Raw genomic sequence first — 17,628 nt, forward strand, 5'->3', positions numbered from 1 at the left:
TAATAGCACTTATCTTGCAGGGTTGTTGTCATTCTGGGTAAATTATTGAACCTCTCTATGTTCTAGGTAATTTTTGTAACCATAAATTGTGGAGAATTTTTTCAGTCTGCATTGGTTAGGGGAGTTTCTTTAGCCAGAAACTCCCATATTAATGAAGTTACAGATCCATTTCCTATTTCCTATTCCTATCTAATTGTTAGAAACATTTCTATATTTTGGGCTGGAATACATCTCTCTGTAAATTCTAACCATTAGTCCTAATTTTGCCTTTTGGGGATTATGTAGTGTAACCTCCCCTTAGCTCCACATAATCTCTCCAGGTATTTGATAATCACCCTCACAATAAAAAAAAAATGTAGGGAAGGAATATTCCCCTTATTCATTATAGATATAGTATGAGATTATCAATATTATTATTGTATTCTCCCCTAACTGATGGCTATTGGGTTTTTGCTGTTATTTTTAACAGCAAAGTTGACTATCTTTAAGAGGGACCATCTTCTAATTTCCATGGTAAAAATGAGCAATTATCTGTAGATTGTTCATGTTTAGTGACAAAGATGCCTAAGGACAGCTCCTTTTAAATTTTGTGACACTTGAATAACTGACTACTCTCTGTGTGATAGTTGTTTTCTAAAGATTTCCTGATTGTAGTTCCTCAAACTTTTCTCTGGTAGTTTTAAGGTAAATAACCATTTTGTTTCTGCTATCTATAATATGTATATTGGGGTTGAAGAAATGAAAAAAAAATAACATAATCCCTTTCTTCAAGCAACTTTTTAAGATCCAGTGATGGATATAATTTATAGACATAACCATAGAGCTAGATAATGTGACTATAATTATTTTTTTAAAATATTATGGTTCCCCTTTTGCCTTTTTCCCCAAATATTTGTTTGCTTCTGTCTTTACTTTTTCATTGGTTTCTTCTTATTTGGACAAATGCCTATCTATGCTCCTGTATTCATTCCACAGTTTACTTTGTTACCAGTTTGTATCTTAAATAAATATCTTAATACACAAGTAAAAAGTAGGGGTGTGGTATATGCAACAAACATTTGATACCCACTAACTCGCCCAATGTGGAGCTTGTATTGTTGTGGCTCACAAATCAGATATAAGGTTGAGTTATATCATGTATGCTAAAGGGTAATTTAATACTTAGTCAACTCTAAGATCCTATCTTGGAAGAGATTGTTTTTGGCAGCTTCCTCCAGGGGTAAACGAAGAGAAATAGCAATTTCCTGTCATACTACAATTATATGATTGATATAATGCTGGGGTCCCCTATTTTCTCTGGCCATATTGATTTTTGCATTTAGACCTAAACCTTTTGAGATTTGTGGACAGTTATGTCAAGTGGGATGTATCTAATCATTTGGCATCCTCTCATGGACTCCTAGTGCTATTTTAAAAGATTTTCCTAACATATTCCAAATTCTTCCAGCTAATATATTTTGTAGAACAAAAAATAATTTAAAATGTAGAGGACTTGTCTGGCATAATTGAGGTCTAGGTGGATATTTTCTCCTATTTTAAAAAAAATATATATAACCATTGAAAATTGAATGGTATATTAAATTCTAATTCTAGAAAAGACAGATTGCACATTCATTCTACCTGTGGCAAGCCACCACCCAAACTAACAGACACAAAGGAAGACATGCATATAAGTACAGGGCAACTATAGCTGAGCATTATGAAGAATTCTACTTTTTTTTTTAATTAAAGCTTTTTATTTTCAAAACATATGCATGGATAATTTTTCAACATTAATCCTTGCGAAATCTTGTGTTCTAATTCTCCCTTCTTACTCCCCAACTTCTCCCCTAGATGGCAAGTAATCCAATATATTTTAAACATAGTAAAAATATATGTTAAATCCAATATATGCATACATATTTATACAATTATCTTGTTGCACAAGAAAAATCAAACCAAAAAGAAAAATAAAATGCAAGCAAACAATAACAAAAAGAGTGAAAATGCTATGTTGTGATCCACACTCAGTTCCCACAGTCCTTTCTGGGATGTGGATGGCTCTCTGCATCACAAGATCATTGGAACTGGTCTGAATCATCTCATTTTGAAAAGAGCCATGTCCATTATAATTGATCATCATATAATTTTATCTGCTCATTTCATTTAATTAGTTCATATAAGTCTTTCCAGGCCTCTCTGACATCCTCCTGCTGATCATTTCTTACAGAACAATAATATTCCATAACATTCATATACCATAACTTATTCAGCCATTCTCCAACTGATAGGCATCCACTCAGTTTCCAGTTTCTTGCCACTACAAAAAGAGCTGCCACAAACATTTTTTGCACATGTTGGTCACATTAGAAGGGAAAAATCCCTTCTTTAAGATTTTTTTGGGATGTAAGCCCAGTAGAAACACTGCTGGATCAAAGGAGATACGCATTTTGATAGCCCTTTGGACATAATTCCAAATTCCTCTCCTTAATGGTTGGATCAGTTCATAGTTCCACCAACAATGCATTAGTGTCCCAGTTTTCCCACATCCCCTCCAACATTCATCATTATCTTTTCCTTTTAGCCAATTTTTAGTCAGTCTCAGAGGTGTGTAGTAGTGCCTCATAGTTGCCTTAATGAATTTCTCTGATCAATAATGATTTGAAGCACCTTTTCATTTGACTAGAAATGATTTTAATTTCTTCATCTGAAAATTCTTTCTTCATATCCTTTGACTATTGATCAATTGGAGAATGGTTTGAATAATTCTTCTCTTAAGTGGCCCACAGCAAAGTTTCTGGACTTGTTTGCTAGATAGATTGATTACCTCAGAATTGATCACCTCAGAAAAGGAAATTTTAAAGAATAAGTAAGAGAGATAATAGGTATATAATGATGCATTCTGTAAGATCATTCAGCCTGATTTCAGAAAATCAAGAAGGGCTTAAAATGAGCTGCTGATGATAATGAAGTGAGCAGAAACAGGAGAACATTGTACACAGTGACAGCAAGATTATGTGATGATCAACTATGATAGATACAGCTATTCTCAGCATCGTGGTGATGCAAGACAATTCCAATCAACATCCAGAAGGAAAACTATAGGGCCTGAATGGGGATCAAAGCATACTATATTCATCTTTTTTTTTTTTTTTTTTTGATGTTTTACTTTTTTTTTTCCTCATAGTTTTTCCCCTTTTGTTCTGATTGTTCTTTCACAACATGGTCAATATAGAAATATGCTCAAAATGATTGTACATATAACCTATATCACATTGCTTCTTTCTTGGGGAAAGGGGACATAAAGGTGGGAGAGACAAAAAATTTGGAACTCAATCTTAACATGCAATAGCAAAAGATACTATTTTGAAAAAGAAATAATTTAAGAATAATTTGTAGGGGAAAAAAGACCACGCAGTTTGATCAACTAATTAGCTGACTAATCAGCTGTCTATATATCCATTCTGGAACCTGTAGCATTAATTGAGAGACTAGCTATCTGCATATGGCTTCAGCCCACCCCCACTCCCAGTATTGATGGACACATTCAATGCCAGACTTCTCTAGATAGACCCAGTCAAGCATAAATTTGATTTTCTAAAGATCCATATAGAGAATACTTCAGTATTGCCAATTTATTGCCAGTGGTTCTTGGGATCCACTGGATGGTTTCTATGTGTTTTCTCCACCTCTTTATAGTTGTTTCACTATCTTTCTCTTCCCATGCCTTCCCAGGGCTCCAAGATTTAGTAGTCATGATGCCCTTACATCAACTTCAGTTTCCTCATCAATAAAATAAAACTAATAATGCTAATGTGAACCTCCCTAACAGATTTACTTTGAAGATCACCTAAGCTAATGCCTCCAAATGATTCCCCCAGGTAATTGGGGTTAAGTGACTTGCCCAGGGTCACAAGTAGGAAGTGTTAAGTGTCTGAGGTCACATTTGAACTCAGATCTTCCTGACTTCTGGGCTGGTGTTGTATCCACTGCACCACCTAGCAGCCCCCCTGCAAATAATTCTTAAACCTTAAAATGTTGTCTCCGTATAGCATTCCACATGGCCCTCATGATTATCTTATAAAAATGTCAACTATTATCATTTTTATGGATTGCATTGTTTTTCCTTGACCATTTTGTTTTCTAGTGTTTCAACAACAGCACCATTGGCAAAGATTTGCTTAATGTGTGAGTTTTGGGGTTTTTTTTTCTTTTTTTAAATGATACTTGGTGTAATAGTGAGAAATTTCTCATCATTGACTTGTTTTCCAACAGAACTACCTGACCCATGAGGAGCTATCCATTGCTGTAGAAATGTTATCTGCTGTTGCTTTGCTCAACCAAGCACTGGAAAGCAGTGATCTTTTGTCTATACAAAATCATCTTCGAAATCCTTCAATAGGCTTCAATAACCTGAATGAAGAATATTTGGAACGGTAAGGGACCCCTCATTCTTTTAGCTCTTTTAAAATGCATAGGGATGATTTTGACATCATTTCCTCCAGGGATCTCTGCTTTCAAGGATGTGGTTCTTTTTGGCAAGACCCCTTTGAAAGAGTTTGTTTATATATCACAATTGGTCACAAAGTGCTAAAAATGCTAATGTAATTGTATTCACCATATTTCTTTTTGCCAAAAGGTAGGTTTAAAAAAAAATTCAATTGTATGTAATGTAAGGGAACATCATAATTAACATGTCAATGTCATGTCATTTAATGAAATGCTATTTTTTTTTAAATCAGTTAGCATAGGTCATATAACATAATAAAGAAGAAGTCAGAAAGACTTGGCTTTGAATCCAGTATTGACTATATGACTTTTCAGTGCTTAAGACAACTGTGTATATTGATGGATCTGATCACCTTTCCCTAATCAACAATATAGTAACCCTGCCACATATCATGCTATTAAAGAAGTAAACACTGAAAATATCAACCTTCATTTTGGCCTTTTCTTGGGAAACTATAGAGTAGGACCCTAGCTTTCAGATTCCAACCATCAGCTGCTGTTCCTTTCACATGATGCTTACCAAATTCACCCCTGATCAAGATACAAGAGCTATTGATGTAGGTTGGAAAAATGTTCGAAACTGAAGTAAAAAGTTTGAGAATCATTGTTGAATAAATGAGAAGGAAAACTCAGAATGCTTAGGAGTCAAACTTTGGATGCCTTATCATTTATGTTTGTTACCACCAGAGGGAGATATAGCCTCAGCTCTCCTAGTTTTTAAATCACCTTGATGGTTGTTGGATATATCCATATTAATTAATTACGTTTTAAAGTTGTAATAAAAAGTCACAGTCCTTTATTCTATAAATTAGATAGTGAAAAGGAGATTAATTAGGATTCTTTACTCTGATTTATTTTTAGTTGGATTATAGGATTCAACTTTTTATTTTACTTTTTTAGGAAAAGTATTCCAAACAGCCAAGTCAGACGAACATAGTTTTGTAAATCTGAGTTACTTTTAAATTTAGTGAACGGATAGATTAAGATTTTATCACTTAACAGCAGATAATTTAGAATTAACAGAATAAAATTATTCTGTTTCATAAAGGTTAAATTCCCATTTCTAGAAGAAAGAGAGTTGACCAGAGGCTAAGTTTCCCTTTTTGGCAGATGGACAAAGATTAACCAGAGATTTAAGTGTCTTTTTTCTAGTCTTATTGAATAACCTGTTTTTGGTTTTGTTTTGTTTTGTTTTGTTTGTTTTGTTCTGTGGTTTTTTTTGTTTTTTTTTGTGGAGCTAGAGACTGAATTGAGTAATGGGGTCTCTTTTAAAAAGTTTATTTATTTTTAATATGCATTGCTTTATGAATCATATTGGGAGAGAAAAATCAGAGCAAAAGGGAAAAATCATGGGAAAGATTAAAAAAAAATCAGAAAAAAGAAGTGAAGATAGTATATGATGATTTACATCCAGTCTCCATAGTTCTTTTTTTTGGGGTGCAGATGGCATTTTCTGCTTAAAGTCTATTGGGATTGCTTTGGATCAGTGAACTACTGAGAAGAACCAAGTCTTTCATTGTTGATATCACACAATCTTGCTGTTATTGTGTACAATTTATTCCTATTTCTTCTTGTTTCACTTAGCATCAGTTCATGTAAATCTTTCTAGGCCTTTCTAAAATCAACTTGTCCATCGTTTTTTATAGAACAATAATACAAGTAATGGAATCTTTTCAGAAAAATGGGGGATAACCACTAATTAGTGACCACAAATTTTTTCCAAGTACATTTTCTGGTTGCAAAAGGCTTCACCAGTAAGGAAAACCTTCTGGGTAGGATTAAGAAAGCCTGAGAGACCCTAACTAGTCAGATGACCTGCCTCACATTATAGATTATGTTTAAAATAAGATTCTTATCAAGAGTCAGGTGATTTGATCTGATAGGCAAATACTAACTTTACTGATTAAGTGATTAATGGCTTGGTTTAAAAAAAAATCACCTAATTCAACCCTCTCTTTTTATAGATAAGGAAACTAAGGTTTAGGTTAATCTGAGGCCAAATTTGAATTCAGGTCCTCCTGACTTAAGGGCTGATGCTCTATCCACTACTCTACCCCTAAAACATAAATTTCTAAAAAAGACCCAAAGCACCTCATAGTTTCTGTGGTATGTCTGAGAGTGGGGATAGGAGACTTTTATCTTAAAATTGCTATGTTAATGAATCAGCTTCCCTTTTGCCACCTACTTGAAAGAAAAATCTAGAAGTTTTCATAATAACATTTTTATAAGATAATTTTTCTGCTGTTAGGGAGTTTGGGTGTTCTGACAAAGTAGTAGATCTGAATTCAAATCATTTTTGCCATCTGACTTTGAGTCACTTAAACTCCCCTTTCTTGATTTCTTCATCTATATAAAAGAATTTGGGGATCTTATGAAAAGTAGACCAAATGATTTCTAAATTACTTGGCCCATGAGGAGCTATCCACTGCAGTAGAAATGTCTGTTCTCTCTCAACCAGGCATTGAAAACCAGTGACCTTTTTTCTTCTAGACTGCAAGGGCTGTAAAAGCACAAATGATCTCATAGCTTTTTAATATTTTCTCTTTCTAATGAAGGTAGTGAGAAAATCCTTCTTTACCTTTGGGTCTCTTTTAAAAATTGCCATTTTATGAGTTGGTATAGCTTTAAGAAACTATGGACAATAAACGTAAAAGACGAAATTTCTTATTCATGTAACTGAAAGTAGAGCAATTTATTATAACTGGATTTTAGAGTACAAAGAGAATACCAGCAAAAAAAAAAAAAAAAAAAAAAAAAAAAAGGCTTTAATTTTTCATTAGGTGTTTGCTATGTGCCAGGAACTGTGTTAAATTTTGGGCATAGAAAAAGGGGCAAAATTATGGTAATTATCTTCAGGGAACTCACACTTAAATAGGCTAGACAACATACAAAGAACTATGTACATACAATATAAATTCAAAATAGATGGAAAGCAAGTTCAAAAGGGAAGACATTAGCAAGAAAAACAGGAAAGTCCTTCAGTAGAAGGTGGGATTTCAGCCCAATGTTAAAAGAAGCCAAGAGTACTTAGAGGTAAAAATGGTGAGGATGGGAAAGCCAAAGAGATGCAAAAGATGATAAGAGGAGAAAACTGTAAATTCATTACTCATGTAATAATCCTAAGCAAAGTCTATTCCAACCACAACATTCTATGCTTATGTACTTTGTGTCCTGTATCATTGTATTTGTGTATTTTTTGTTCTCTTAGAGATAAAAAATTAATTTATTCCTGTAAAATCATAGTCATGCTGATGACTAACCAACAAGCATGTTCCACATGTGAATTTTACTGTTTCCTCTACAAAGAGAATTAGCCACAAATGATGCTTGCGAATTGACATATATCTACAAGGCTTTTACTGGTCATTTTTCCAGATTTTATTTTTTTCAATTATCAATTTTTTTTATCTCTTACCACATCTTTCTCTTTCCTTAGCAAATTGTTATTATAAGTTAGTACAAGAGATAATTGACATATAGTTCTCATAGAGGATTTGAGATAGAATAATAGTACAGTTATAAAAGAGAAAGTGATAGATTCTTTGCCTAGCTGATAATTCTCCCAAGTATTAAGCTCATAAACCTTGAGATATTTTAAGAATGCAGTGTTGTGTTCTGGAAACGATACTACATTTAAAGTCAGAAAATCTGCATTGGGGTCCCAGTTTTGCCACTTTGGCTTCACAGAATGACTTCTCTTCTTCATAAACCCTAATTAGTACCATTCAATAAAACGTGATGTTTAAATGTGCCCGTAACTCTATAGTAGGTGTTTTTTGAGTCAGGATGAAATGTTATTTTACTCTCAAGGGACTTGCTGGTTAAATGTCAGAAAACATAGGCAACAAAGCAATACACCAAAGAGTTATGTAGGGGCCAAGGTTAGTATGTAGCAAGAGGAGGATTTGGATGGATTTAACATTTGTGGTTTTGAGTAGGATGTATAAACAGAACCAAGGAATTTTGTAGAGAGTGAACAGCAACTTTAACTATGTGACCTTTTGAGGTTGTATGATGCAGTAAAAACAGTCCCTGAACTTGTGTCTTAAGCTATAACACTAGTGCTATGACCTAGAAAAAGTCTGAAGTTTTCTCAATTTAAATTTCTTCATGCCTTACTTACCTTGGCAAATTATTGTGAGAATCAAATAAAATAATATGTGTAGTCAAAGTGTTTCTGAATATGCTTGATCAACTTGGTAATTTGTTAGATTTTTAAGAAAATTAATTTTAGAACAGTTGAACTTGATGCATGAGATAATGAATATGAAAGTGCTTTGTAAATTGCACAGATAGATGAGAGAGACAGAGGAACTGGAAGAGGAGGGAAGAAAGGAAAAGGGGAGAGAGAGAGAGAGAGAGAGAGAGAGAGAGAGAGAGAGAGAGAGAGAGAGAGAGAGAGAGAGAGAGAGAGAGAGAGAGAGAACAAGAACAAGAACAAGAACAAGAACAAGAACAAGAACAAGAACAAGAACAAGAACAAGAACAAGAACAAGAACAAGAACAAGAGAGAGAACATTTATTAAGCACTTACTATGTGCTGGAGACAAATGAATATGAATGTTCTGAGAATTTTCTTAAATGGTGGTCCTACATAGGAATTCATTGGCTCAGAGAAGAGGTTCACAGGGATAGAGGCATTTCTAGTAATAGAGATAGGAAATTCCAGAAAATTACGAGTGGAGAAGAGAGTTCTCTGCACTAAATCTCCCTGGTTCCAATCTATCCTCTCTCCAGATTATGCTACACATAGCTGCTAAATTGATCCTTAATGTATGACTGACCATATTTTCAATTTTCATCCTTCTCAGGACTTCAGTGGGTTGCTCTTATTTCTAGGATCAAATACAAGCTGTTCTCTTTGGTACCTAAAAGTCCTTCACAATACTATTTTCAACCTTAAAATATTGATTTTAAATTGTTTGACCTTTTATAATGTATGTTCTAATCAAATTGAGAAATTAGAGATTATTATGTTTCATCTTGGTGTCCTCGAGATACATTGATCCTTATATTGCCTTGCATTTACAAAAATTAACATTTTACACAAGCTCATTATGGAATCAGTTGAAGGCTACAATCCCTATCAGCTACATACCACGTTGCTTCACTTTTCTTATAACGTTTCCCTTGCAATATTTTAAAATTCTCAGTATGTATGTTAAGTTTAGGCCATTTTGTATAAAGTTAATTCAATAGGTAAATTAAAGTTATTAATAGAATTTTAATGATTTGTGTCTTTCACAGTTATTCTACCACACTCCTGTCCATTAAAACAGAAGCTACATCTCAAGGACAAGATAATTTGAGCTGGAATGAAATCCAAAATTGTATTGACATGGTTAATGCAGAAATTCAAGAAGAAAATGAAAGTAAGTGCATTGAGTTCAGTTTTCCAAAATGGTTGAGGAAATAGATGTTCTGGATAGATGTTCTGGATAATTGAAGTTTTGCCTTTAAAACAATTATTTGCTGATTTTTTTGTTTTGTTTTGTTTCAACTTTTTTTTTGTGGAAATTGTTCTACTATTTATTAAATGATTTTTGCCTTACAAGATTGGATATCTATAGTACCTTCTAGGTTTAATCTTTTTTTCTCAAATTTGAACCTTTGATCATCACGTTGATCAATAATTGCTATGGAAATATGTTTAAAGGATGTGATATATTGAACATTTATTCAGCCAAGGAAATAGTTTTGGGTTTTGGGGGTAATCAAGAAGTAGTTGATGAAAGTAGCTGGAATGTCAGTCTAAACCAGATTCAGAAAGACATGAGTTCAAATCTTGTTTTGTGTAATTACTAGATATGCTACTCTGAGCAAATTATTTAATTTCTGTTTTCCTAAGTTTCCCCAATTGTAATGCGGGGAAAATAATAGTATCTACCTCCCCTGGGTTGTTGTAAGAATTAAATGAGACCATATTTGTAAAGCACTTAACAAGGTGCTTGTCACATAGTATGTACTTAATAAATCCTTCCTTCCTTTCCTTGAATAAGTTGCTGACATAATTTTAGGTTATATGGGTATCAAATTAAATAAAAATCAGGATATTTTTATTCTAATCCTGGCTATGGCCCTTTGTGATGATTGGAAAAATCACTGGGCCTCTCTGGGCCTCAATTTCTTAATATATAAATGAGGTTTTAGTACAAGTAATCTCTAAACTCCATTATGGGACACTTTAAGCTTCATTTTTTTTAATATTTGCTCTTTCTTCCTTGTTATCTTCCCTATCTTGGTTACCTCCTTTGACTTGTACATAGCAACTTCTTCATTTCTCTGAAATCAAAGAGGTTGTGAACCATCCTTTTCATTATGCTTTTGGCTTAATTACATTTTTTTTTTTTTTTGGTGAGTTTTGAAGGAATAACCTTTCCCATTTAAATAATTTTTTGGTGATAGTTTTTTAAGTCTTATTAGGCTTCTTATGCTTTGAAATTACCAAACTTCTCTTAGAATAATCCTGACTTAGTCTTGTGTAACCATTCAAAATATTTTCACCCCTTTTTATGGACATGGAGCCTGAAAATCCATCTTTATCTTTTCATCAAGGATCACTTACCTCAGACTTTGGCTATAGATCTTCTCAGAGTAAGTAGTGCTTGGCAGCTTTCTGTGAGTCAGGAATATAGAGAATTTGAGCAGCTTTCTTTCTCAAACTTTGATGTTGAATAATGTGGAGAGACCAATATTTTCCATATATAAGTGTGTGTACATGCACACGTGTGTGTATTTTCCATGTGAGCTGCTCCATCAGTTGTCTCATTTATGTTCTTTTTAATTTGTACACAGTCCCTTTCCCCACTTCACCTCCACCCTTATTGGGGTTCAGTACAGTTTTCTTATCACTTCTCCATTCATAAGGAATTTTGGAAATCTGCCATAAAATTACTTGTACTGTGTACATAATTCAGCACTGGAATCATGCACGAAAACTTGGGTTCAAGTTCCCTCTCTAAGTTTTATTATCTGTGTATCCACAGGCACTGATTTAAAATTGAAAGGGACCTTATTAAATTACCCTTTAGGTTACACGATTGTAACCTTTGTTGATTATTACTTTCGATCAAACGCCAACATCTTTAGTCTTTAACTCTACAGTATCTCTCTCCTCTATCCCTCCTTTCCATTGTTTTGACTGTCATCCTAGATATTAAACTGAACTCTGCAATAGCATACTGAATATTCTTCTTTCCTCTAAACTTTCTCCAACATATTCTCTACACTGCAGTTAAATTAATTTTTCTCAGTTTTGATCATGTTTACTAACTTGCCCAAAACACATTAGTCATTTCATTCTGGTTTTAGAGTGAAATTCACTCTTTAACTTAGCCATCAAGGTTCTGTGTGATTTCATTCTAACCTGCCTTTCCAGCTTTTTGTCCCAACCCCATAGACCATGCACCAATTAAGATGCCCTCTTCATCCAGCATTAAGTGGTCTTGACCTTGTAAGATTGTTTATTCCGTTCCCTTCACCACCCAATCATCTTCAACCCTTCTTCAAATTCCAACCAAAGTATGACTTTTCTTGAGTTTCTTCGCTCTTTCCTTTTACTGCACTGCTACTTCTATCCCTTCCTCTTATCCCTACATATCTATACTGCTTTGTACATCTCTTTCTGAGCTCACATCCCATATCATTTTCCTTGTATCCATATATTGTGACTGCAAGCTGTTTGTGAGCAGGTTGGATGTTGTGTCTGCCTTTGAATACTCCAAAATACCTAAATATCATGATGCTTAATAGTCACTAAATATTTTTATAAGTCACTGAATACATGATTTGTTACAAATGGAATATATCCACAATCACAGATTTCACTAAAATAGAGCTGGAAGGGACCCCATTTTACAAATTAGGAATTTGAGGTCCAAGGACATCAAATATTTTTTTCTTAACATTATTTATGATCATGGCCAGATCACTAATAGAAGATGTTAAATCTGGAATGCAATGAGCTGAAGATATATTAAAGAGATTACAAAATTTCCCCAGCTGTGTTCCACCCTGTTCCTTCTGCTAGAAAAACTAATTTTTCCATTCATGTAGCCTTAGAAGGATTCTTCTAGCCATGTGATAAATATGCAAGTGAATTTTTCCCTTTTTATCTTTCAATTCTCTGTTTGACTTCTTTCAAAACAGGTCATTTGTTAATTGTGAGACATACATACTATTTCAAATAAATCCCATTTAGGTGAACTCCATGGAGCTGCCTAAACTATTATTGTACCAGAATTATTATATACGAGATATTACTTTAAATATGTAGCCCATGAGCTGGGGTTTCCAAAATGTGTTTGTTTGTTTGTTTTTTAAGAAATAATTTTATCTTTGACCACAAAGAGGGACAGTAATATACATGTGCCCAGGAGGCTTCTGGGTAATTTTCCCCAGCTCCTATGAGGTCATTTACTATGACCTCACTTGCTCATGTTTTTAGAAACACACCAAAAAGAAAACCTAACCAAGTACCTTCAATCAGGAGTCAGCTGGCATGTCTGAAGAAAATAAACCAGGTGATCAATAATGAGGAATGCACTCTTAAATTTGACTGGACTTGGCTCACTAAGGATTGCTCTTTTGCTGAAGTGTTCAAAGCACTCAGCAGAAGAATGGAGTGTTCTATGCTCTCCAGGTTATCAATTCTATTGTGTGAAATGCTGTTCATCCCATATGTGTGTTTAGTAATTTGGACTCTTCAAAGCACTTTCACATATGTTTTCATTGTTTTTGAGAGACACATTGCATCTTAGATGATATAAATGTTTATGTTTACAGAGACTTAATCATACTTTCATAAATTGTAGCTAATTTTAGTGTCATTTTTTTTTCCTTGGGTTGATATATTCCTTTAGGTATTATTACCAGGGTTGGAAGGCTGGTCTTATTAGGTTGGTGGTGGTGGTTTTTTAGTCTATCTTGAGGATATCTTCTTTTAAAAAGTTTTAAGAATAATTAGACTATTCTGTGACATTTCATATTTGTAAAATGGTTTTTACTTTTTGCTTTAAAAGATAATAGAGATCCTTCCTCTTTTCCAAAAATATGTAATCATAATTATTGGCTGTGACCCTTAACCTGAGAATAATTTACTGTCCCTCAATTCATACTCTTCATACAGAATTTCTCATACTATAGTATTTAAAAAATGAAAAGGTTTCATGTTTTGTGTATTTTCTGTCTCAGTATAATCATAAACCCTGAAATGGAGATAGGTGAGAGAGAGAAGAGAAGTGCTCATAACATTTTATTCTTTGGTACAAACCATTAGATCTTGATGATGATTGAAACTGTATATGTAATTTCCCACATTTCTAATAGGAACATTTTTGAAAAGCAAAATTAATATATAAGAATGTTCCCAAGCATGTTTTAGTTGATTCTTCTTAATCTAGAAAGTTATTTTTAGTTGTTAGGTATTAGTTCTTTTTAAATGACCCCCAGTTTGTAATTTTTGAGCCAAATTAAGTGAAAGTTTATTAGGTAGTATGAGGAAATCAGGATTTTCTTCTTAATCTTGCCGAGTTTCAGGGTGGTTTTTTTTCCCCATAAAATGGAAGAATTTAGCACAGTCTCAAGTTCCAAGCCCTAAGTTCTTCAACCCTTGACTTTGTAATATTCAAGCAATGAATATTCATCTTAAAATAATTGTCATTCCTGTAGATATGTAATTTCATTGTTTCCTTCCTTTTGAGCTGGAATTTTCAATATTTAAACATCTAACATACTGTGATTTTAAAGAAAAATTAACTTTTCTCAATAGAACCATCTTCCTTTCTATCTCTATTTTTTTTTTAGGAGATATTGCCATTCGGGTTATTAATAAAGCTATTGATGAGAAAAATCCTGGGGGAACTCTAGAGTCCCTGCTGTTACCTGCTGCTAAATTGAGAAATGTGACCCCGGACAATGCTTATCATTATCAAGATGTTCTATTTAAGGCTAAATCGGAAAAAATGAAGGTAGGTTCAAAGCATCTCATGCTGCTTACATGTGTAACACTGCTCTTTTGAAAAAGCCAGAAATCGTTTTCTTTTTTCTTTTCTTCTTCTTTTTTTAAGCAAATATTACATCCTTTCTTTTATCTTTTATCTTTATCCTTGGCACCCCAAAAAAGCAGTGTTCAAACTCAATATTACAGAGTTAGTTCATTCCTAATTCTACTCAACAGTTATTGACTAATAAGTTCCTGCTTTTTTCTTAGCAATGTACTAGGTTCAGGGTAGGGGAAAAAAAAAGAAGGAGGTATTGGATCGGAGGTAGGAAAGCATCATTCCTGTTCTTAAGATGCTAGGCATTTATTTCATTGTGAATAGGAAGAGATACACAATTTAAATTTCACATTTGCTCCATACTCTTTCCAAAATATGTGTGATGTTTATTTACGAGGTCATAGACAATTAGCTATTGGCTTAGGCCTCAGAATCTTAATCTGAGGACTGTAGGTTTCCAAGGAGTTTGTGGATTCACAGCTTCCATGAAACTGGAAGAGAAAAGATGTATCTTTATTTTCATTAATCTCTAACTGAAATTTAGTTTTTTCCTTCAATTATTTAAAAACATTATTTTTAGAAGAGAGTCTGTCTTCATTCCCAAAAGGGGGGGAGGAGATACATAACACCCAAAAATGTTAACCCCAAATTTAGGCTTTCTCATTTATGAAAAATAGACTATTTGAGCTAATAGTTGAAAGATTGTCAAAGGTTGTCTCTCTGCATTACAGGATATTCTAGGCAGGGGAAATAGTTTGCACAAAGTCTGAGTGTATCCTTGCTTTTTCCCATGGTTTTAAAGGTTTCCCAGGGGGTTTAGTGAATTTTTGAGCATGTGAGAGCCTGAACTAATATCCCTGATCAGTAGTGTATCTATATGAAGTTCCAAAGATCCAGTGTCTGTGGTAGAGGGTGATTATTGGCCATGGGATGCCTTTAGTTCACATTCATTAAACCTTGAGTGAGGAGTATAAGAGGTTGAACTAAGATAAGCATAGAGGACATAGTCTATCTAGCTCACAGCTACCCAAGGAGTCTTCTCTAAGATCAGCTCAACTCCAGAGACAGTAAGAAATTGTTGGAAGCAGGAATTCCAGGACCCTTCCAGAGAATTTTAGTCTGAGACTTTCAAGCTTCAATGGCAAGATCTTGGTTTAAATCTTTCCTCAGTTCCTTTCTAGTTATTTAACCTTGGGAAAACTGTTTAATCTATTTATGGTATGAATTAAGAGGTTGGACTTGACAGTTTCTAGTCATGATCCTAAACTTCTATAAAATACTTTTCTGAGAAATTCTTCAGAATTTACAAAATCCCCCCCAAACAAACATGCACCCTCAAAAAAAACAAAACAAAATAAAACAAAAAACAAAAAACAGTATAGTTTTTAATCTGGCAAAAAGATACCTGAGGAAGATTCTTATCAAAAGGAAATGGTCACTCAGACTTGTTTTGACTTATACCACACCTCCCAGGCCCCAGATACAGGATCTGCTCTAGAATGAATTAGGGTTACAGGAAGAACATGTTCAATATATCCCACCTTGTATTTCTTAGTTGATTGTGGAGTTACCCAAAGAACTCCACTAAAGCAGGTTCACTGAGCTACATCTGGAAACTTGACAACTTTTGGTCTTTTTTTTTCCTCCTGAGACATGGGCAGAACAGTTAGGTCAGGGAAGTTGAAGGCAAGAAAGAAAAAATGATAAAAGAGTAAGTTTTTATCTTTGGTGGCTATTGTGATAGCCTCTGCTATATAGCAGAACTTTGCTCTATCAGGGCATTCTGATGCCATTGTCCATAGTCTAAGACCTTAGGAAAACCACAGTTACAGTGAGAAAAAAAAAAGGCAGAGAAAAAGGCCAGTAAAAGAATGATTCCTTATTATCTCTTCCTCCTTGCTTCCTTATCTCCTTCCTGAGCTTGCTTGGAGGCAGGGAATGATAGCATCAATGTGTCTAGCACTCTTTTTCTGTCCTACTTCTTCCCCAATACTGTCAGCCCCAAACATTTTCAAGACCATATCTCAGACTTTCAGAGGTGTGTGGTTATGCCTGGTTCTGCTAAGCTCTCAGAAAATGTCATACTTGATTGATTTATAGTATTGTAATGTTCAGAAGCCTTTAGGGAAGAGGAATACGAGTAGGGTCTTGGCTTGAGCAATAAAGGACATGAGTCACTGTCCTACTCTGACATTTTGTTAATCTCCAGTTCCACCTTTCCTCATCTAAGGAACCAGCAGACTATATATAAAATGTTTTGCATGTAGTCCAGTGTTATTGCTTTATTTATGTTCTTAAGCAACTGTACAGGAGTAAACTTAGAACAGCAATCTCTTTAGGAGAGCTCTAGTTTATTAAATCTGTAATATGTTAAGATCGGAATAGATGCTTTGTAAGATCTTGCATTCAGGAATATTTGGAGTCAAGAATATCTGAATTCAAATCTGGCTTCAGATACTTATTAACTATGTAACCCTAAGCAAGTCACTTAAATTGTATTTGCCTCAGTTCCTCATCTGTAAAATGGGGACACACTGGAGAAGGAAATGGCAAGCAACTATGGTATCTATGTCAAAAAAAAAAAAAAAACCTCTTGGACAATGTCCATGGCATCAAGTAAAGTTAGATAGGACTGATCAATAAGATCCTTCAAATTCTAGAATTGCATGATTCTTGATTCTGTGAAATTTCTTCCTGAATAAATGTTTTCCCTTTTCCCTTCCACCTTAAAACATTTTTTCTCCCTACCTTCCATCCCTTTCTCTTCCGTTATGACTTCTGAATCTTTTGCTTGTCATATTCTTCCAGACTAGATTTAATTTAATTTTAATTAATTGAGCTTGCTGATTGGCAGGATTTATCTGATTTTTGATATTGATATGCTGAAAATATAATAAAGGAAATCTGGTGATGTAGTGAGATGGAGGCATCCACCCATCCTCACCTTTTATAATCACATTGGACCAAACAAAATTCAATAAGCATCCCTTTAGTGCCTTGTGTAAACAAGATCCTATACTAAGTACTGAAGAATCAAAAGGCAGGCAATCCTGGCCCTCAAAGGTCTTAGGTTCTAACTTTCTAAATTCTACTGTAAAAGCATAGGTTTTATACTTCTGATATGGATACAAATTAAAGCTGG

At 34.1% G+C, this 17,628-nt stretch overlaps 1 protein-coding gene across 2 annotated transcripts in view; it reads left to right on the forward strand.

The window, feature by feature from the left end:
- Nucleotides 1-17,628, forward strand: part of IQGAP2 (IQ motif containing GTPase activating protein 2) — a 323,406-nt gene that overhangs the window by 213,035 nt on the left and 92,743 nt on the right. For both annotated transcript variants that reach the window (XM_074282311.1, XM_074282312.1), the window contains exons 11-13: nt 4,255-4,415; nt 9,736-9,860; nt 14,293-14,456. In XM_074282311.1, coding sequence (XP_074138412.1) covers nt 4,255-4,415; nt 9,736-9,860; nt 14,293-14,456 — 450 coding nt within the window. The remainder of the gene's footprint in view (nt 1-4,254; nt 4,416-9,735; nt 9,861-14,292; nt 14,457-17,628) is intronic.

The sequence above is a fragment of the Sminthopsis crassicaudata genome, chromosome 1 (genome assembly GCF_048593235.1).
Source record: "Sminthopsis crassicaudata isolate SCR6 chromosome 1, ASM4859323v1, whole genome shotgun sequence".
Classification (NCBI taxonomy): domain Eukaryota; kingdom Metazoa; phylum Chordata; class Mammalia; order Dasyuromorphia; family Dasyuridae; genus Sminthopsis; species Sminthopsis crassicaudata.